Source organism: Paramacrobiotus metropolitanus, unplaced genomic scaffold (assembly GCF_019649055.1).
Source record: "Paramacrobiotus metropolitanus isolate TYO unplaced genomic scaffold, Prichtersi_v1.0 Parri_scaffold0000135, whole genome shotgun sequence".
In the NCBI taxonomy this organism is placed as follows: Eukaryota; Metazoa; Tardigrada; class Eutardigrada; order Parachela; family Macrobiotidae; genus Paramacrobiotus; species Paramacrobiotus metropolitanus.
The window spans coordinates 25,460-47,442 of record NW_026570355.1 but is presented as its reverse complement, the minus strand read 5'-3'; the positions used below and the strand labels follow the sequence as shown (position 1 = coordinate 47,442).

The window sequence follows — 21,983 nt, the reverse complement described above, 5'->3', positions numbered from 1 at the left end:
TGTACCAAGCGGTTGAAAAGCGTATTTTGGGAATCGTCGCTCAGGTTGACAAATACTTTGCCTGGCGGGGGAAGCATATATTTTCCCCGCATACGTAGATTATTTGCTGTTCGATATTGTGGATACATATCCGATATCGTAATTCACCAACTAGTGACTTAACATCTGTTTTCTCCAAAGGTTTTGGGACGGATTCTTTTTTTCGGGGTCCGAAAAGCAAAGAAGAGGATACGACCTTTCAGCAGGATCTTTGTTAATTTTAATGATTTTTCCGGAAGAGCTTCTTAAGCGGAGCTGTCCACTAACTGGTAAAATTAGGTATATATAATGTTTTTGACACCGTCGGGATTTTCATGACCTAATTGGTTTTTCGCGGCGAACTGTAGGCTTCCCGCTGCTTAATAAAGTAAACGCCTAAACGGCCATAGAAAACAGCAACAATAGAGGCATTCGGTTTAATGCAGTTTTTGAAAATCATGACGCATACTGAGTGAACAGGTTCTTGTGAAAAATCGTTTTATAATATTATTCGCAATATAAACAAAGTAAGCCCGCTTAAAAAATACTACTGTAGTGGCTCGCACATCTTGTACCACAGAGTTGGTGTACGGGAAAAATGTGCATCCAATATACACACTCTAACCGGGCAAAATGCACGCCTACGAAATAATGCTTGATTTGACTTCAAGATGAACTCTCCTTCTGAATCTGTCCAGAATCAAACATTTTCTTTAAAATTGTAATTCACCTTAGAAAAGAAGCTCTGTATCTGAGAACTCGAATTGTTCTGTAGCTGTAGAATGTTGACGCTGATTGCTGAACGTACCCCTCACTCTGCAGGGGCACCCCAAAAACCACAACAAATCAGTGTTTGAATTCGAGCTGACAGCAAAGATTTAAGTTAATGGCTGCTTTTGAGCATAAATTTAATTAATAATTATTAGAGCTCTAATTTTTTTAATATTCAAGAAGGTTCTCCAGACCAGAAGTTGAGAAACATCAGAAATTTATCAATGCACGCCAACTGGGAATCGTGCGTTTTGCCCGGTTAGAGTGTGTATATTGGATGCACATTTTTCCCGTACACCAACTCTGTGGTACAAGATGTGCGAGCCACTACAGTATTATGCTCCCGTGCAATAGGCTTGAACAATATGAGCGCAGTCAGCAAAGCAAAATATGGCAGCTGCCATCTCATCGCAGGAAAAGCTGCATTAGTCATCGTGCAGTGGATATCGTTCGGTCGCTGATAAGTATCATGCATCGCCTTCACCGCTTCCAATCCGCATTTCTTCGTCAACTCCGCTTTAGCTTCCTCCTCATCCAGTCCGGTGGCAATCCCGTGCAGTTTTCTGCAAAGACAACGTGCGATGGTGCATTTGGTTTACTGGAGCGCTAGAGCGTCGGTAGGATCAAGTGAACCTACTTGCAGACGTTGCGCCTGGCGCTGATGGCGTCGTGTGAGTTAGCGGCTAACACACTTCGGTCCTCGTGAAGCACCTCGAGCACAAACTCGGGACGTTGTTCCTCGCAGTGTTCGATAGCGCGCACGAAGCGGAGGGGATCAACGGACAGCTGGCACATGGTTGCCATGACGCCGGTTATTTCCGCATTGTACGGAACGCTGTTTTGCTGGAGGTGCTGCAGAAATGTCGGATCATGGGCACAACGGACCGTTAGGTTCAGCAGGCAGTGGGCGCAGTCGTTAGCAGAGCTGCATTACAGACTTATTCAAGTAGTGTACAAATGTACTGAACAGAGCCGAAACTGTCCGCAGAAAGCATATTTTAATTACAAAAACTTACAAGAGAAACTGTACACTGCGATGTACAGAGTATAATTCTGATATTCTTCGGTTGCACCGATCGAACATCTCACAAAAATTTGCGAAGAATTTCAAAGTTTGATAACACACACTTTAGCCACACAAAGCCAGCTAATTCCGCCTGCATTCAGAAAACGGCTCTGCGCTACAGTGAAACTCCCCTTAACATTCACCTTCCTATAACATTCACCCCTTTACAGCATGCACGAGGCTGGGAACCAAATCGTCCCGTAGACTATAACACAGGGCAGTTCCCTGTATAAGATTCACCCCTTTACAGCTATAACATACACCTTTCATGGAACCGGTAACAGTTTTACCAGCTTATTCAACCCCAGCGTAACATATAGTTGGCTAGGCTGGTGTAAAAAACCATTTCGGTGTCTCTAAAAGAAAGTTCCGGCTTCTATTTTTAATCTGTTCAGTACCGGATCTTCCAACTCTAAGCATACAACTGGGCAGCAAAACCAACATTCAGACCGAATAATGTCCGCACTCTGGTATTTTGATACTTAATTTTTTGGTTAAGTAACACCCCCGGGGGCTATGCCCCGGAGCCCCTGAGGGCAGTGCCCCTGGGGGCAGCGCTTCTGTTTAACATACACCCCTCTGTAACATTCAGAAAGTCTGGAACGGAGGGTGTATGTTATAGAGAAGTTTCACTGTACATGAACTTATGAACGAGTTCGTACATGCTTTTTTGGCATTTCTTGGGAAACGCATCCTCGGTATCGCATTTTCAGTCGTATTCTGCATGTATCCTTCTTATGCTTTTATTATCCGCTTCACTCATTACTGTTTTCAACCATATTCTTTGCGTACCTCACTTGAATATACCTAGCCTAAGAAATTTTGCAGAACACATGAGGAATATTCAGCGGATACAGCAGCGATACGTAAAGAATCATACTGACGTTGCAATAATCATCAAATGCTGAAGACGGCAGGAGACATGGATGACAATATGTATATAAACAAGGGATAGACACTACATCTATAGAGTATAAAAATACTGTGGGATACGCCAGATAAAAAGTGTCGTAAGACGTGCAGAAAAAGTGATGTATCATGACCTTCAACAGCCGCCGTATCATCATAGAATTTCTTTAACATATCTTCCATGTATCCTGCGTCTTCAGCATTACGTTGTGGGCACGGTTCAGTGTCCTAAAGTATCAGCCCCGTATGGCCAATGCCAAAACGCCCGTATCCTTCATACACCTGTTAACTATCTTAGCTACAGAATACATGTACGATATATAACGAACACTGCAGGAATACGGTGACTTACGACGGAAAAATTATCATAGGGTAGAAAAATTATGAGGATACATGGAAAGTACGTAGAGGATACAATAGAATACTTTGGCTAAAAATCAGAAAGCAGACCCTGGAAAATTTAACGTGTACAAAATGTGTCACAAGTGTATGTAGATCACTTTACTATATGATGTCTGTATCTACTCAACTGCTTGATACTCTGTACGCAACTTCAACGGAATTACTTCAGCGCGTGAAGCTACATGTGGCGGAAAAAAAACGTACGTCTGTAAATTGTGCACTGCGATAAATAAGAAAGAACTACAAAACCACCAAGAGATTACGAAGTGAGCAGGAATTACCGGCAGTAGTCGCGGGCCAGTTGCTGACTGGCATAGACCTCTGCGTCCGTTAGTGGCCACGCCAAGGGCCCAAGGATACCACCGCGGTATGTTTCTCCAGAAACGCCTGACAGCATTCAACCTCGAGTGTATCGTTGCACACTTGACTATGTATGTTACCGGTGAACGATGCCAGTGTTACTATTGGAAAGGGAGACGAAACAAACGCCATTTTTACTTTTGTTGCTATTATTAGTTTTTACAAAAGGCACCGAGTAGAAAATGAATATTGTGCAAGACACGTAGCAAACTACTGTGAACGACCATCATGTTGTCTGTTTAAAGCGTTTCGTTAGATGCTATCGAAATGCTTATCAATTATCGCTCAAAACACGAAGAAGTAAACATATCATGCGCATGTGCTATAAGATTTGCTGTGAAAAGCGGACCTGCGGTTAATGCGGTGCACGGTGCAATACTACGCTTTGGATTTGAATCGCTTGCACCCGGGTTAACCGCATGCTTATTAGCTTGAAACGAGAATTTTCTCCCGTGTTCAAATTATTCAACCTGAGAAATACGCGTAATGTCTCTATGAAAATAATATAGCTGTATGAGCTCCATAAACCCAAAGGGAAGTACCGGGTGGCCGAACAAAATGTCACCCTGGATTAATATGGTGCCCTGGGCCAATCCGGTGCTTGATTGACATGATTTAGTTTTATTCGAAAGAGCATTTTTCATGTCACAAGAAAGTTAAGTTAAACCAACAATATAAATGAGTTTCCTTTTTTCCAGAAATATTTTGAGAAAATGGGTGGAACTGAGAGATGTCCTGGAAACAAAAATTCAAATTTCCCTATTTTCAAATTTAAATTGTAGATATTCAACCAAGTAGGTTATTGTTTATGACGTTGCTTTTTCGGAAAGGGGGATTGTTCCTGGTTTTTTTACTGTAAAGAATAAAAACATTCTAGTGACCCTGGCTGGGCAACGAGCGAAAGATTTGGTACTCCTTACATTTCATCTTCATGAAACGGGGTAGCGGACTTTTTGAAAACAATTTGCAGACCATCGCTTCGAATGCAGTCCTGGTTCACACCCGTGTTTAAAAGAGTACTCACCCACCTACAGTTTCCAGTTGAAGCGGCGCTCTTCATTGCACCCAGTACTGAACAAAAAAATTGTAACTAAAAAAAAACTAAAATACTTATAAAAACAAACGAAAAAAATCGTAATTTTTTCGAACGGTCAAAAAGGTTGCTTAGTGCCTAGCTCATCCAGTGCATGCATCATCCCAACAATATTTTCCCGGCTGAAAGAGAAAGTGCTGCTCTAAATAAAACATTTAAAAAACTCGAAATCATGTGCAAGGACAAAAAGTTAGGCGCAATTTTTAACTATGCGAGCTGGGACACTAAAAATTTCTACACGATTTCACTTGGCGCCGTTGTTAACGAGGAGTCTCAATTTTTTAAAAAAATATTTGAGTGTTTTGAGTAGCTTATGAAATTGTCTATCGAATGAGTCTATCCGGTTTAAATTACGTTAAGTGGTTCGCGCAGGGCAAAACAAACGCGGAGGGTGTCATTTTGTTCGGCCACCCGGTAAGTTTGCCGAAGGCTATACAAAAAAGTCTGATGCAGTAGCATGCGCCAAATACAGAGCGCGTATATTGTTCCATATATATTACGTATATCTGCTCTGGCCTCAGCAAGGACGTTGCATGACAAAATTTCGAAACAATGATAGGCCGAATCACCAGACAGAAGAACTACCTTTGGTACGGCTAATAAACTGGTCGATCGAATTGCCCTTTAAAACGCTTCCGGTCTCCGGTAAAACTCTGGGCAATCAGTGACGACCAAGCATTTATCTATTGGATATTGTCATATTGCACTTGTGACTTCCTGTTTAGGGAAACAGGAGTCAAAATTCGATACTTCGTGGCGATAATGACGGCAATTGCGTCGTGATTGTCATTATTACCACAGCTGTTATCACCTTCTCGGATGAAGCGCGTTTATCAGTTATGCTGCCCTCCAAACGCCTTCTACAGTACCTCAGCATTATAATAATTATGATACGTGTGCAATATGTGTAAAGCAAGCAATCTTACTAATGTACGGCACATATTAACTTTCGCAGCACTGCAGAAACGAGAGGCAGCTAGTTGGACGACGCAATTGGTTTACTGTATATCCATCAGATTGCTTGCCGTACGCCAGTCTGAACAAAAATTCAATTCTGAAGTAAGGTATTGGACCTATTGGTAATCGAAGCTGCGATCGGCGTAAAAAGGAATTTTTGCGATTGCAGCACTGGTAGACATCTCCTCACCAACCTTCACCGTGCCATACGATGGCCGGCAGATTGCCATCTTCCAGACGCCGTCCAACGCAGCGGACCCTACCTTCTTCTTCGCATCCATGGCCACTCTGCTGTCCGATCAACCGAAATGATATACAACCACATATCGACTCGTCCTACTTGGAATTAATGTTGAAAATATGAGATGAGAACTACGTGCAGCAGATAAGAAATTACTTTAGTTAGAAAACAGGAAACGGAAAGAGTGAAACGTTTCCGCTGCCTTCCCAGTGCGTATTCCGTTGGCAGTTATCACGCTCGTACTGTACATCGTGGCATCAGATTACCACCCTGCCACAAATCCTTAGTTTCCGCATCTGATCTCAACCAGGGAAGTGTGCTTCGAGACGCAGCGTGCTTTACAAAACGGCACCGCTACCACGTTCACCGTGCTTCTCCATTTCGCACTTAATCTGCCTACCAATCCCCGAAAACTTACCATCGATGTCGATAAAACTAACTTGCAAGACGCGCCAATTTTTTTCGAGCAATTTCCGAACGAATCTCCAGTTATGTCTTGCTCCGCAAGGAAGATTATTCTTACCTATTTGATACAAGGTTGACCAACAGTCTCGATGCTGCTTTGGAAGCGGATGGATTTGCTGATCACGAACAGTTTCAAGAGCAGTTGATGCGCTGGTGCCGGCTCTTCACAAGAACATCACTTCCACCATACATTTCACCGCGGACATGTGGCAGGCAACATACTGGCCGGAGAAAAACTACCATCCTGACGTTGTCATGTACTGCATGGATCTGCACCGGCTGCGGGAGCAAGCTCATTTCCGGACGCTGACCATCCGTGCCAGCAGAGTTCGTGCTGACTATAGCGTGGCGGCCGGTATCAACTCTGCACCGCTCGAAAGTTTTTTGTAACAGCAAATAAATCTACTGGGAGCCCCGATGCAGGACAAAATCGAGATACTCCACGCTGCCAACCCACCCATTGGTTCGATCCAGGCCGCCGCTGGATTTGCACATCCTGTGCTGGTTCGCGCTGAAATGGACAACCCTTCAACATCACCGCGTATCCGCAGCTGGCCAGCTTATTGCCAAATGGAAGGACACCGAGCCTGGAAGGTCAGTTCCTTGTTGGCGCCGATGCGTCAGTGGCTGTTGGAAGTAGAGGCAGAGATAGGAAACATTACTTGACCGTGAACGAGATGCCCGTGCATCATCATCCGCAAACCTAGCACGTAGAATGGAGTGGTCGGCCAAACGTCCATCACCGCTTCCGCACTTTCTACGGCTACGGACTGAAATGACTTTCTACGTTAAACCTGACCATCAGGAAATTCCGCATACAGCCGACGATAACCAGGCTCACAACAATATGCCTTCTTATTAGGCTGTGATTTATCTTATACGCGCCTGCTGACTTCTTTATCTGCAGTGGTCCTTACTCATCCTTTCGCTGTCATAAAAACTTGTACCAAGCATACTCTTGAGTCTTGAACACCATCGTGTAACTCCTGATCGAAGCTCGCCAACGTCCGCAGTGTGGACGGGGCTACGTTAGTATTACAGTATCACATTCCAGTATTCGATTTGCGGTACATTGCGGTATCTGTACGAGCGTGCGATGCGCAAAATAAATACCTATTACTGCTGTTTTCTTCATTTTTAAAAGGATATCCTGGTTTTAAATATTTTAAAAATGCAGCCGAACAAGACAATTTGACTTTGAGCGGCGATAGCAAAATGTGACAACTGTGGTTACGTCGTAATGTTCTTGCTACTGTATAGTATTCTGCCGCCATTTTTGTCATCAACTGCTCAGGTTTACAGCGCTTCCGAAGTCCCAGTCTATCATGTAAGAGCTGTGGATTGCCATTCGAAGCTGTTACAGCAAGTGCTTCTGAGAGAATTTTTGTACTGCTGTGTTCTGCTATTTTTTGTACTGCTGCTATGTACGTATAACAGAACGATGGATCCTGTTATTTTTTTCGTCAACAGCAATAACCAGTGCGAGTATCTGTATTATGTACACTGACACTGTAGACATTAGACAGCGAAAGATCGACGACGAGATTCTCCTTTGGCATTAACCACAAGATAAATCAAGGAATCGGGAGTTACCTGGGATAAAAGAAACTGTAACGGGATGTCACTGTTGCCGATACCTTCGCCCAGACCTACATAGGCCATACATCACGTGTTCCAGGAAGCGCAGCGGAAGTGAGAGAGAATCAGAAGTTACGGAAGTACGATGGACTTGCGGATCGATACGTAGTAGTAGGTGGTACAACCCCTGGCTTTTGAAACTACGGAAACGTTTAGACCGCTAACAAAGAAATTTTTCAAAGATCTGTCAAGACAAATTTGCGAATGTAGTGGTAACCCTCGGTCGGGAGAGTTTTTGCGTCAGAGAATCAGCATTGAGATACAACGCGGAAGCCCGGTGTCTGTCCTTGGAACATTTAATGAGATGCGAGACAACGAGGACGTTTTTTTAGCTTTTAGGTTGGCTGGTCAGGAATGATTAGTACCCGATGTTGTTTTTCTTGGCAGCTCTGCTGTGATTTTGTTATTGATGGCTTGAAAATAGAAACTGTAACTGCATCAGCGAATCCACAGTCCTCACCGTGCGGTGGTAACGGTGATTCGGCTTTTTGGCAGTAAATTTCTTGCCTTTGATTTTAAAATTTTAAAAACAGCATGAGTGAATAGAACGGCTGCTTCTAAGCTGTAAGAAATTCATTTTAGGATTTTTGGGGGGGTCCAGATCGTACTGGGCAATTTGTCTGTTGCATGAGTGGTCAGTGCATCTGTACATTGTACCGGCAGGACTGTGAACGGTATATTCATTAATGCATATATTTTTTACAGCTGGTGATCTGGGAGATTCACTGGCTCGATTGTTGGCCATTAACCAATAACTAAACCAAAGTTCTTGCGTTCTTAGATTCCGTAGCGGCATAAATGGAGTTGTGACAGGGAAACGTTTGAAACCCCAACAAGAGCAATGAAACACTTTTCGACCTCGGTCAGCAGCTCAGCCAGACAGTTAACTTATTTTCACGTGGTTTTAAGGAATTAAACAGCAGTCAAAACAAAAGATGACGATAATTTTGACTATTTAAAAATGCTACAATTCCTTCATAGCCACGAAATTACCTGAAACCGAACTGCCAGGCGCTTAACTTTAACCATGTTACCCGTGATTTTGCTTGCACAAACTGTTTTTAAATTTTATGGTGCCGCTTCCGCTTGTTTGCAGCGGTTAAGCTTAGCAGAATTTATGCAACCGTAACTGGTGCATCGTATGAGGCATAGAAGTACGCTATGAGCAACCATCTTGATATGGCAACAGTTTAATTTCATGTGCTTGTTGCTTGTGACTCTGATACGTACAGTTAAAGCTGTCAAATTTCCACTTTCAACAGATTCGATAAAAATCTGTCTTCGGCAGAACGCAAAACGTTTGAACTAAGTTGGTGTATGAAAGGGTGCGTGTTGAAAACATGTTGAAAGGGTGCGTGTTGAAAACCCAGAAGGATATAAACAGAAATTGCAACCAACAGCACTAACATCAATATCTATGTCTGCTATCTGCCTTGTATCTCTGGAATGTTTTGCATATCGAATTCTTGGCAGATTTTTGTTATGGACGCGAGCTATCGAAGGCAGCGCCGCCCATCCTATTGTGCGGCAATAATTTGTTGCATTATTCTTGCGCCATGCTCATCCGCGTACAGGGATGCACGGGATTACCCAGACGAAGAGGTGGAAAATGATTTCATTGCGGAAGGTTAGATTTTCGCCAACGTGCATTTTACTCCATTTTGCTACTACCGCATAACAACCGCAATCGCAATTTCTACATTATCTTTAGACATGAATAACGGGATCAACGAAACCTCGCTACGTGATCGACTGTCCGAGCGAAGTACCGTAAATGTAGCACTGGACGACATTGTGTATGCTGACGCAATTAATATCAGCGGCTCATCGCTTTACCCAGTCAATACATCGGTAGTGAACGGTAGGAAATTAAGGAATACGGCTTATAGTTTATCCCTATTTGCAGAAAAACAGCAACAGCAAAAAAGAAAAAAAGAAATTACCAGCCCACGAATTCCGTGCTACTTTTAATAGGAGTCAAATGACTGATTTGTAGCGACATGTGCCATAGTCAACATGTGAGCAGATGAATTACATACTTTCGCCAAACGCTACCCTATTATTTGTTGGAAATCACTATAGCCTCCCCTTCTCACCCCGTTTTTTTTTAGCCCCAGTATTTTAGTATTAATTAAATAGAACCCTTGTTGAGAGCGGCAGTATATTTCGACAACAGCCAGTATACATAACAAAATGCTTGCGCTGATTTACAATAATAAAAATGATCGAATTTAAACATTAAAAAAACATCCAAAATCGTTACTGCCACTCATGGCCTTCGAACGGGCAGGCAGTGTACCAAAAGCGGCTGCTGAATTTCCACGGATTACAGCTAGACTTAATCGTTGTCTCAGAAAAGCGATGATTTTTATAGACATCCGTTTGGCTTTCATTTGGCTCTCAATAGAATCCTTGTTGTTGATTTTTATTACATCCATTTGGCTTTCATTTTTTTAGCTTTATTGTGTTTTCTATTATGACGTATAATTTCCACCTGATTACAAGAATTTCGCGGATCGTCGAATCACATGTGTCTGAAAAGTCTTTGCTTGGTATTTCTTGAAAGCCTCTTCGAAACTTGTAAATGGTTCATATTCGTTAGGCAAGTTATCAGTAGATTCTAAAGGATAGATTTGGCGGAGAACAATCGCTTTGGTCTACAAGTCATGATGAACGTGACGACATAAACATTGCTGCACCATTATAGGGATAATGCAAAAAATCGGGTCTGCTGATATTGCTAATCTCCAAGGTTTGTTTACGTTTTTTGGATACCGGGAAGCACTTTCTGGAGTTGAGCGATCAACGCCGATCATAATAGTAACGGTATCTAACGTGTTGACTTTAAAGCAGTACTTTACAGAATACCAAGTCTTTAACGTACGGTACTTTAAAGACGTTAAAGTACCGCATCTAATGTACTGAAAAAATGTACGCAGAAATTCACTTTACTACTTAAAGGGTGCCTATATAAAAAGGATTGTCAAAAAACTAATTGAATTAAATAAAAAGGGTGCCTATAGGCTGTAATTAGCGGGGTGTGGAAAATTAGTGGCTAGAAAAAATCACGGGTGTTTAAGGTGGCTATAGTATCACTTTATTAATTTTGTTAGTTAATAGTATAGGGATGTCCGTATAATATCAGTTATATCACCACATATTGCACATCGCTTGCAGACACGCAGTGGGAAGAAAGTATTACATTTTGGCCGGGGGGACGGGTTCCCTACACGATCAGTTCACTGTTCGGTGAGTTACATAATTGTGAAATATCACGCGGGGTTAGTAACTACCTAAGGGTCAGATTGAGCGTGCAAAAATTTTGTTGAACAGACGCATCCAGCAAGTTCCTTGTCGAGGATGCCATGCGTCGGATCGAAGATGCAACATCCGGCTGCGTTAGTTTTGTGAAGAGAACCGTTCAAGAGGACTTTGTGCTCTTCCAACATGGAGACAAGTAAGTATAAAAACATCTAGTAAGGTTTTTATTTTTTTGGTAACAAATACAATTATACAACAAACGCCGCGTATACGCAGCTGTCGCAGCAATATCATAATGTCCCGGTCATAATAGTGACTGAAGCCGGAACATAGTGAGTTTAGTGACTGTTATCTCACAATTTTACAGCAGATTTAGTCTACTTTCTGTTCACGTTGAATAATCTTCAAGAGTTCTTGCTTATTTTGAACGGCACCGTTTTTAACGTGCGCTAATTGTTAAATAAACGGCAAAGTGTGCGCTATTCAGTTGTTCATCCTTCCTCGGAATGAAGCAACACAGTGGAGGTGCCGGGCAACCGCTTTATTTGGGAAACGATTTAAATGCCTCCTGCATGGTGACGGGCATTGTGCAGCACGAAATCCTGCATGCGCTAGGAATGTATCATGAGCATTCGCGACCGGATCGCGATGCCTACATTGATATTAACCCTGACGCAATTATGCCGGGTCGCGAGGCAAATTTCAACATTAAACCCAAGGCACGAACATACGGAATCGAGTACGATCTGGAATCCATTATGCATTACGGCGCGTTCGATTTCGCTGTATCCCATCGTATTCCGGTTATTGAGCGGCGCGTAGCCGATGCTCAAATGGTCATGGGACAGCGAAAGCGGCTAGCAGTGCGAGATGCAGCTAAACTGCGGGTGGCTTACAACTGCCAGGTGGACACTGGAAAATATCTGACCAGCGACCAACTGGTTCCCCGGTTTGACCAGACGTTCCTCGCTCCAGAAGAGTGTGATGTGCAGTTTAATGAGCACTGTGGATTAACTACGCTTGACAGAAGACACTGCAGAACAGCCAAAGCCCTTATTATAGCTTGCACAATGCACGCCGATGAGAACATTTTGTGGAACATGACGTCGGCTATGGCAAAATATCCATTGCGTGAAGTAGGAATTATTCTTGTTGAATCACAAATAACGCCCGAACCTTTCCGCCCAATCCGCGACCAAGTAACCACGCTTATTATGCTTGTTTGCTCAGTAAGTCAAGCAACAGCCCGCATTCCTTCGCTTGGTTTTTCTAATCTAAAGGAATTCGGGATGATTGAGTGCCGCGGGGTGAATGTCCGCAAGCAGGATTTTGCGTATTCTCGAAAACTCAGCGTAATCACCTTCACAAACACGACGCTGACGTATTTGGAAAAGGGCACATTTACCAACCTGGAACATCTGGAGCTTCTTGCATGGCACTTACGAGTGCATCAATCTCCAGTGTTTACTGCAGAGATGCAAGATTTTTTACGATACATGCACTGCAGCTGCGAATTGGGCTGGTTTCGGCAGTGGTGGAAGGCGAGCAAACTCATAAAAAATCCCTCCAATTCCAGTAAAAACAGGGTGCCGTTCTTGAATACCGATCTGCAAATTTCAGAAATCTTTTTGCCTATAGATTGTGCAGCGCAACCGTTCCCTTCTCACTTGAACATGATCGATTTTACACAGAGGAATTTCTCCATTAACGCCCCGATAAGCTGCCAGCAAAACCGATCCAAGGAGCGGCCCGGCGAACCGGCCCTTCTGTTTCCACCAGAAAACCCCGTCAACATGACCTTAACTGAATGTCTAACCCAGTTTAATACGAAATGCAGGCCTAGTGGTAGCGGAAAACTACTTTCGCCAACAGACTATTGTTTTCGTGCAGGAAATCGTGGCTTTCTGGACATTACCTGTCAAGCTGGAATAACCAGCCGAGAGCTGCAGGATATGACGTATGATATGGCTAAACTGTCGTCCAGGGACCTAACAGTTTCTCTGGTTGATGGTGACTACATTTCGTATTCGACATTCGCCGTTATTAGAACACGAGTGTATTATCTGGATGTTAGAAACTGTGTTGATCGCCGCGCTATAGGAAAGCTTACCGGGTTGGAGTTCACTAACCTGGTGTATTTCGCTGTGGCGAACTGCTACCGTCTGGTTATCAAGAAAAATGATTTCGCTGGGATGCCCAATTTAGATATGATTTTTCTCTTTAAATCCACGCTATCTTCTCTGGACCCTGGATCTTTTAGTTATTTACCACGTTTAAGTGTTCTGTCGCTGGAAGCGGGACTGCGCGACGATGCAAACTGGTCGAACGCCACGCGTCAGTATCTCTGGGAGCTCCATTGCAGCTGTCAATATGATTGGTTTCGTTCTTGGTGGGCCTCAAAACTCATCCCCAAGCTGAAGTACGTTTCTCCCAACGAGCCAGTTCTCACTCAAACGGAAAATGTTCAAGAATGCCATTTTTTTCTGGGATCTCCTTCCGTCCATGGATACTACTTGCTTGAACGCCCTGTACACTCGATTCTGCCTAAAGCCGGACTTTTACATAACGCTTTAGTGTGCTTCGGCAAGCAGGACTTATACATTCCTGTAGACTGCGGTGATAAACTATTCCCAAATAACACCGATTACATCGACTTCGGGCTGATGAACTTTTCCGCTAATGCACCCGACTGCATGGATAACTATACAACGGGCAAATCAGTTCTACCAAAAATGATCAACAAACTCGCCAACATGACAGAATTACGATTAAACAATGTCCACAATGGAGAAGGTATAGTATCATTTTTGCGGTTAGTACTATAGCGACGGTATCGTAGTCCTTTTCTAGATTAAAAAGACTAGTGGAAATCGACCAGTCGGCCAACTACTCTGCCTTTACGAAATGTATTGAAGGTTTGGTTTAAACGTTTTTTCTTTAGCGACGTCTGTTCACAAAACCACTGTCAAAGAGAGGCGATCACAAATCCTAACTATTGCAATCAATCCTCACGGAAACATGCATTTTCAAGATGACCAGTGGCTGAACACCACCGAACCGGCTTCCAGAACTGGCGAACTGTCTAAGCAACGCTTCTGGCCAGATAGAACGGTTCCGTTTCTTATCAGCAAAGCGTTCGGTAAGTTTATTCTATAAAAGTGAGCCAACAAGACACCTCTGATGTAAAGTATGGCGGTCAACAAAACGGTTAACCGTTGACATAATGCGGACCTAAAAACCGCAGATTTTCAGCGTGATTACCAGAAGCGTCATTTCGCACACTTCGCGGGGCCATATGTGTACAACTGATACTCGTATGCAAGATGAAAAGCTGGTTGCGAAAAATTTCTCGTTACTTAGGGAACAAGACCTAGTAAACACTGTATCTGTCCAGAGTAGTCGTTAACTGTATGCGCATTTACTGCGACTATTCCTCACACAATTTGCCTTTGATATATACAATTATGTATACCAGTGTTGCTATGACGCGTCAGAAATTTAGTACGTATTTATACAACTGGCAAGCTGAATATTTCAGATTGGCGAGACGTAATGTTGATCGAAAGCGCTCTGGACGACATTCATCTCAGAACAGCGCGCTGCCTCAATTTCGTCAAAAAGACGTCGGAGGTCGATTTTATATACTTTCTACCATCAAACACGTAAGCGTAAGAACCAAAACCCTAAATAAAAATTTGTTTTTGCAATTTAACTTTAATTTCAGAAACTCGGGCTGCCGATCTCCCGTTGGACGTCAAGGAGGCGCGCAGATGATCAGTCTGACGCCCGCTTGTCTTTCCACTGGGATCATTCAGCATTTAGTACTCCATTCACTTGGACTTTTCCATGAACACCAACGCCCGGATCGGGACAACTACGTGAATTTCGATGCAAGCCGAACAAACCTTACATCGCCGTTCCAGATTTTGTCAAAGATGCCTTCCTACAGCACAGCGTACGATTTGGAATCCATCATGCATTTCGGACCGTACGATTTTGCCAACGGCTACCAGCCAGTTTTACTTCCGAAATACCGAAGTAACGTTAAAATGGGCCAGAGACGCGGCTTAAGTGCAACCGATGTGGTTAAGCTTAATACTGCCTATAACTGCACTATTGGACGTGAAAAAACACATATGGAGCCGTTTCCGGCATTTCTCCCGCCCACTCTAAGTCCATTGGAGTGCGCTCGTTTCAAAAGATTTCCTTGCATCTCCGTCAGTTTCAAGTGCACCGGTACAACATACATTCGCTTGGAGTGTGAGAAGAACCCATCGCTCGACCAACTACGCCAGTTAACAGCCGAAGTCAGTAAATCCTTGCAAGCGGTGACCTTGTTGTGGTACGATGCGGTTAGTGTTGATGCAGAAATCTTCCAACCTATCCGCCGGCAAGTGATATCTTTCACGATTTCTAACTGTGCCAGCCATGGGTCCACGAGGGCCTTAGTCCAATTCCGCTTCAACAATTTGCTGGTGCTGACGTTGAGTCACTGTTATGACCTTTCCATTCGGAGGAGAGACTTTTTGGGATTAGGCAGATTAACCACCGTTCTGTTCTACCGGAGCACAATCCAGGCACTGGAATGGGACGCTTTTGCTGGTCTACCAGAATTAAGAGTGCTGAGTATGGAGCTTTGTATTCACTGCAACAAGAACGATTGGAGCAAACAGCGGGAAAAGCTTGGCTTACGGTATCTCCAGTTTATCGAAGACCTTCACTGCGGTTGCCGGTTTTCGAAATTTAGATCATGGATTGACAGTAACAAAGCGCTGATTGCTGGGACGAAGCCCGGATATGTTTTTCACATTGAGAACATTATGCGCAGTGCAGGATACAAGGCCAAATATCTTTACGTCCCAGCTGACTGCAGTAAAGTGCCATTTTTTGACAATCCTGATTTCTTCAATTTCTCTCGTACGGAATATTCAATTAACGAGCAAGTTTGTAATGAAAATGCGTCCATTTTTGTCACTGCTGTTTGAGTCTCGATGTGCGTGTTTGATGTTTGAGTCTCGGTTTGACTCTCGATGCGTGTGTCGTAATAACTATGGATTCAGGTTGGAATATAGCATTCAGTCAACTGCATTACGTTTAGGCCAGACTCAGTATGAAAGATCGCGGACTGAAGTGTATACCTAAAAAAATGCAACCGCACGCGATTTTTGTCGAACGTTATTGTAACGTTACCTTGACAGAAACCATTTAACAAAACGTTTATAAACTTTTCCTGTGAGCTTTTGCTTCTAGTATTCTTTTTGTCAACCTGAGGCCTTACGTTTGCGTTGGTATTACATGGTGTTAGTTAGTTCTTGTAAGATCAAACGATTTTGAGTGCCTAGACTCCGACCCTAGAGGAAACATCTATGCCGTTGCAAAAGACAGCAAATTATTAACCATGGCAGCGCCGCCGGCCTCCCTCTCAGAAAATCTTCGTTTTTTTGCAGGATGATGGCGTAACACTTGAGTTTGTATACATAAAAAAGTAAGAATGTTATAGGCAGTAGCCTCCCAGATATTGTATCACAAAAATTGCAGGCGCTGGTTTGATAGTTAAAATTTTAAAGCTTTAAAACAACCAAAATCTCTGTCTTCTCTTGGGTTAAAAGGCAACGAGCTCAAAACAGCCGTAGCATTTCCTTTAACAACAGCAAGGCTAAGACGGAACTTGAGAAAAGCCATAGAGCGCGCGTCTCTACTCTCTAGTCCCGAATTTTATGACCCATGGAATGTAGCGATTCACGGAGAACAAGACCGAAAACTCCCAGCGATTCTGTTACTAAAAGGGAAAAGGTAACTGTTTTCAAAAAATTAGTACTTTCCACGTTTGGAAATTTGAACTTTCACCGAGATGGGCCACGGTGCCTCATTTCCTGGAGCGAGATTGCGGTAACGTGAGAATCCGCAACCGTACACCAGTTTGTGACAACTCAAACGATGGGTTTCCTTGATGAACAGGTATCAGTGTCATCCCATTCGGTCTTTTCCAGTTGCTGCGTGAAAAGGCGAAAGGTTCTAGCTCGTAAGGAAAACGACCGCGCTTTACAACAGTCCTCGCGATGCTGCTTCTTTCTTGCGCGCTCATCGGCCTTTTGTTGTTTGTTGTCGGCCTGCAAGATAGACCGTGGTGTCCCTAGATTTCGTCACCGCTACTGGTAACCGAAATCGCAAAGCTACTCGATTCTGACATCTTCGTCGCTCAGGAACATGCCCAAACAGCGCATGCAGCTAACGTATTACTCATTTAACCAAAGCTCCTGAATCTTTACTCAAAGCCGACAGCAAAACCGCCCTGACACGCTCGTTGGTAAAAACCATAAACAAGGATATAATCCGTTCAGTTATTGGCAAATCTAACGCAAACTGAATTTTCGGATACATTCGGTGTGGATCTCGCACTGGATCTGCTGTATCCATTATTCTATAGCTGCTTTCGTCAAACACTCTTCTTTGGCTGGTAGATTTCGGGAACCATGGACAACAGGGAGTACAGCAATGCCAAATATGCACAAACTGATAATGCCTCTATGCGTTCTTTTCTCAAACCACTACGCCGTACTAAAAGAGATATCCGAGTGCGAGTGCTCTTCAGACATTTTCATTCACCAACTTCTCCACACCCGTCCGAAGCATGTCATGTGATATATCGCATAATAATCCCATAACTGCGGTCTTAACTGCATACTGGCACACCGCACGGTCGCCATAATTTTATGCAACAGGTGCTTACTGAAAATAATGCGTAATTTTCGGCTGCCTGTCGAATATTTCAGTAAATGATGAAAATTTTCTCAAGAAGTGTGGCGTTTGGATAAGACTGTTTGCAACGTTATCGACAACAAAGTTTCGATCGTTGGTGCAGGAAATCGTTTAAATTAATAGATTCGGCAGTTTTGTTAATTTTAGAAAAGGAATTAACCAGCTTAAAATTACTGGGAGCAATGGGCATCATGCAGTTTTTGGTAAGCGTCTTGCAGTACCTCCATCGCTTCCCGACCGCATTTCTCCACCAGTTCCGCTTTTGCCGCGCCTTCTAGTCCGCTTACAAACCGGCGCATATATCTGTAAGGTGCACAAAACAAACGCGTTGAATATACCCCGACACTGAGAACAGAATCATTTCCACGTACTCGCAGTAATTGTATCGCGCGCTGGTGGCGTTGTGCGAGGCAACTAATAGCGCGGTTCTATTAATATGCAGCAACTCGACATCAAAATTGCCACGTTCTCAGGCACAGTATTCGAAAGCGCGGTTAACGCGTAAGGGATGGATGGACAGCTGGCATGATTTAGCCACGACGCTGGCAAATTCCGCGATGTACCAGGAACCCTCTTTGGGAAGATGCAGCAAAAGCGCCGGATCATGCGCACAACGGACCGGCAGATCGAACACGCACTGGGGGGAGTCGTTGGCTAGGAGCTGCATAACATCAAAACTATACATTAGCTTTACCACAGTCGCCACAGAACTCTGACGGGAATGTATTCATACGGGAAATATTTTATTACGGCAATTTGTACTGTATAAACGTGGAGCATTACCCTACGTTAAATAAACGAGAAAATGACAAAGTATAAAAGTGCATACAGGATAACACTATTAAGAAAGAAGCAGTGATTTATACCGGCAATAATAGCAATAATCGAGCGCCATCTGCTGACTAGCCTTGACAGCCGCCTCCGTCACTGGCCACCCCAAGGCGTCCACTTCGCTTTGGTTCCGGAAAAGCATACTACGACAGGTTTGCGGCAGATCACTACCAGACCTGTGCAGTTATTTTTAGCTCTTTAGCGTAGCGCGAGCTTTTTTCGAGCTATCGAGTTAAAACGTTAAAACTTAACTCTGTAGCGTAGCTCTCTCCGATGATAACTTAGCTCTAACGTAGCGCGAATGTAAAATAGCGCAGCGTAACTCTAGCGCAACTCCGTGGTTTAAAGTTATTAATTAAATTAAAAAGCACAAATGCAATTATTATTTCGAACTAGGATTGAACAATTTATTCAAATGCCACAAACATTCGTCGACTCCGTTGCTTAAACCTGCGCACAGCACTACCACCCTTAGGCATTGGCTGCGTACCTATAAGTATTCATCGACATGTACTGTACATGCTAATCGTAATGCAGTGAACTGCTACCAGTAACGGCAAAGCGCACAGCTGTAGTTCCAGCCAGCTTGCAATTTTATCAGGGCAAACGTAAAAGTTTTACTGCATTTTATGATCTCGTTGTGCTCTGCAGCAGTCCGAAATTCTTTTCTGAATCTTTAAATTTTGCGATCCATGGAAGCGGGAACGTCGAAAGTCTCGAAACCACCGCTAGCATCGGCTGGGGATGGTAGTGTGCGAAGAGCAGACGCAGAGTACTTCAGAGAGTTTTTCACGGACAGAGCTACAGTTAACGGGAAAAGCAAGAAGGACGTGCAGCAGAGAAATCATTCGGGAATATGTCGTCTCTGTGTTACTCCCAGTTGCCCTAATGGGAAGCTTATCAAAGCTGTCAACAGCTATAGCAACTTCGCCGTCCATGTGAAGGGACATCACAGTAAAGTGCAGGTAAGACGTATCACCGCATTTATTGCTGAAAAATAATACTAACATGAACACTTACTGTCATTTGCTAAAGTAATGACTTCAATTACACTTTAAATACTGTTTTGCGCAGCGTTTGGATTGTGCGACTTTTCAGTCATTATTTTGCAGCGACAAAATCTTTGGCTTAACGATTTACGGAGTTACTGTATTAAAGTATTTACAAGGATTTATTATTGACTGCATTTATTACCGAGTTACTGTATTTGTGTTTCTTAGTAATATGTATTTTTGTCTTAATTTACGTTGATTTTAACAGCGTACTACTTCTAGGAGGTCACTGCGTTTCAAGAGGCAGCAAGTCCGAAAGAAGGTTCGACGAAGAAGCAAGCCAAACTGGAGAGTTTCGGGGTTCGATCGGGACAACCATACAGCGCTAACGATCCGAAGCAGAAACGGCTGGTGGAAAATGTCGCCAAAATTTACGCAAAAACAGCTTGCCCCTTGAGAATCCTTGAAGACCGGACGTTTGATGACTTAGTAAAAGATATCGATGCGAAACTGACAGTAAGTCTGCTTCAAATGTGTTCGAATTTGTACGCTACAGATTAATATTGCTGATAGTTGATGACGCTTTGATCAAAATTTGTACACCATGCCACTGAATCGCTGACAAATACAAACATTCAATGAAAATTTAATAATATATTTTTCGATTTTTATCTAGTGGCCGTCGAGATGGACAATCAGTCACAGACAACAAGAAATGACTCGGACTGCCAAAGACGATCTGAAGGAGATGTTGCGTGAAACGGAAGAAAAGTCTGTGGCTTTGTGCATCGATATATGGAGTAGTCGTTCGAAGCGTGGATATCTGGGGATGACTGTGCATTTTTTGGACCGCGGGGGAACTCTCCGCCGCTACATGCTTGCCTGTCCGCGCTTTAGCGGCACGCATAAAGCGGAGGATATAGCCACCCTGGCTGTGGAAGTCATAGCGCAGTACGACATACGAGACAAGATTGGGTATATTGGCGTGGATATTGGCCGAAACATAGTTAAAGCGTTCGAGCAGTGGATGCCCGGGTGTACTGACGAAAGCCAAGGACGATTCATATTTGGTAAAATTCGCAGGCAAAAACGCTTGCTGATACAAGTGGCTCTGATATATCATAAACGTCTGTAGTCTGTACTCTGTAGACTACTCTATACAATGTTTATCTGTCTTGCACATGTAATAATATAATATTTTCTTTTTTTTAAATGCAGATGATCTGGACTTGGATTTTTACGGAAGTCAGCTGGATTTTGATGATCTCGACGAGGACGATGAAATAGTTGCAGAAGTGAACGACGGCTTACATCGATTTTGCTCCCTCGATAAGCGAAATGTTCTCGTAAGAAATAAAGTGGCTACGCAGTACGTAGTCTCTAGTCTCTACGTACTACATACATTCTAATTTCTCGGTAATTCATAAATCTTATACAACTGATTTACGTAATAATTCGTAATCCGTAAATCGATGAAATGTAAGAAAAATTTGTGAAATTTGATATTTTCTCGTCGCCATTAGCATTACCGGCACTAATGGTGGTATGGTCATTAATTGTCACCTGTAGTATTTCGTAATATTAATGGTGTTTTAATAAAACCTGATTTTTATAAAAAATATTTTGTATTTGGTAACGTTACACAGAGTGCAAGAATAAAACTTTTCATCGTTTGACTCTGTTTTATCTAGGTAACGTGTGCTCCTCACACCCTGCAGCTAGTTTTGAAAAAGCCGGCGGAAGCCTGCAAGTCGCTTCACAGATCGGTGGAAAAGCTCGCGGCAATTATCAGCAAGATTAATAAATCCAACCAGAACCATGAACTTGTGCAGTCAGAATTCGGTGGGCGTTCGTTGCGGGACCGATGTCGAACAAGATGGAATACCAATTATAAGATGGCAGCTAGGGCTATTGAATTTAACTGGAACGACACATCGTTACCGTCAGATCTGAAGCTGGACGTGCGTAGTCAAAGCATTTTAAAAGAATTTGTCGATATCACTCAGCCGTTTGAAGAGGCGTTCATGACCCTTCAAGAAGAAGGTGTTGCGACCATTGCTTCCGTTATTCCAATAAGCTACCGTTTGCGGATCATGCCTGAGGTTAGCATTTCAATATTTTTTGTAGTTTTGGTGATTCCTTATTAGATATTTGTCGCAATAATTTACGTATCATGAAATTTAAATTTGCTTAAACAGTACGTGTTCTGCGTTTAAGAAA

At 43.2% G+C, this 21,983-nt stretch overlaps 2 protein-coding genes across 3 annotated transcripts; one reads left to right on the top strand and one right to left on the bottom strand.

Annotated features, from left to right (window-relative positions):
- Window positions 1–648: 648 nt before the first annotated feature.
- On the bottom strand, window positions 649–3,694 carry LOC129599027 (uncharacterized). Its single transcript, XM_055497158.1, has 3 exons — window positions 3,448–3,694; window positions 1,427–1,714; window positions 649–1,352 (listed from the first exon to the last, which is right to left on the bottom strand). The coding sequence occupies exons 1-3, from the start codon at window positions 3,561–3,563 to the stop codon at window positions 1,049–1,051; spliced, it is 708 nt and encodes a 235-aa protein (XP_055353133.1). The 5' UTR covers window positions 3,564–3,694; the 3' UTR covers window positions 649–1,048.
- Window positions 3,695–9,244: 5,550 nt separating this feature from the next.
- On the top strand, window positions 9,245–16,348 carry LOC129599021 (uncharacterized). 2 transcript variants are annotated; one of them, XM_055497140.1, is made up of 8 exons: window positions 9,245–9,547; window positions 9,632–9,781; window positions 11,098–11,169; window positions 11,254–11,377; window positions 11,669–13,974; window positions 14,123–14,320; window positions 14,720–14,843; window positions 14,906–16,348. In XM_055497140.1, the coding sequence occupies exons 1-8, from the start codon at window positions 9,367–9,369 to the stop codon at window positions 16,164–16,166; spliced, it is 4,416 nt and encodes a 1,471-aa protein (XP_055353115.1). In that variant the 5' UTR covers window positions 9,245–9,366; the 3' UTR covers window positions 16,167–16,348. The 2 variants fall into 2 exon arrangements, with proteins under 2 accessions (XP_055353115.1, XP_055353116.1); XM_055497141.1 differs by lacking the exon at window positions 9,245–9,547 and adding an exon at window positions 9,827–9,938 and having other exon boundaries at window positions 9,649–9,716.
- The last annotated feature ends 5,635 nt before the right edge of the window (window positions 16,349–21,983 follow it).

What these genes read in the sequence shown, in the direction of transcription:
- LOC129599027 (XM_055497158.1), bottom strand. Translation starts at nt 3,563, where the DNA reads ATGCTGTCAGGCGTTTCTGGAGAAACATACCGCGGTGGTATCCTTGGG. An exon ending in CTGGCCCGCGACTACTGCCG is followed by an intron (nt 1,715 to 3,447) that starts GTAATTCCTGCT and finishes TCTGTAATGCAG; the next exon opens with CTCTGCTAACGACTGCGCCC. An exon ending in GCCAGGCGCAACGTCTGCAA is followed by an intron (nt 1,353 to 1,426) that starts GTAGGTTCACTT and finishes TTGTCTTTGCAG; the next exon opens with AAAACTGCACGGGATTGCCA.
- LOC129599021 (XM_055497140.1), top strand. Translation starts at nt 9,367, where the DNA reads ATGTTTTGCATATCGAATTCTTGGCAGATTTTTGTTATGGACGCGAGC. An exon ending in CACGATCAGTTCACTGTTCG is followed by an intron (nt 11,170 to 11,253) that starts GTGAGTTACATA and finishes TTTGTTGAACAG; the next exon opens with ACGCATCCAGCAAGTTCCTT. An exon ending in TACTTTCTACCATCAAACAC is followed by an intron (nt 14,844 to 14,905) that starts GTAAGCGTAAGA and finishes CTTTAATTTCAG; the next exon opens with AAACTCGGGCTGCCGATCTC.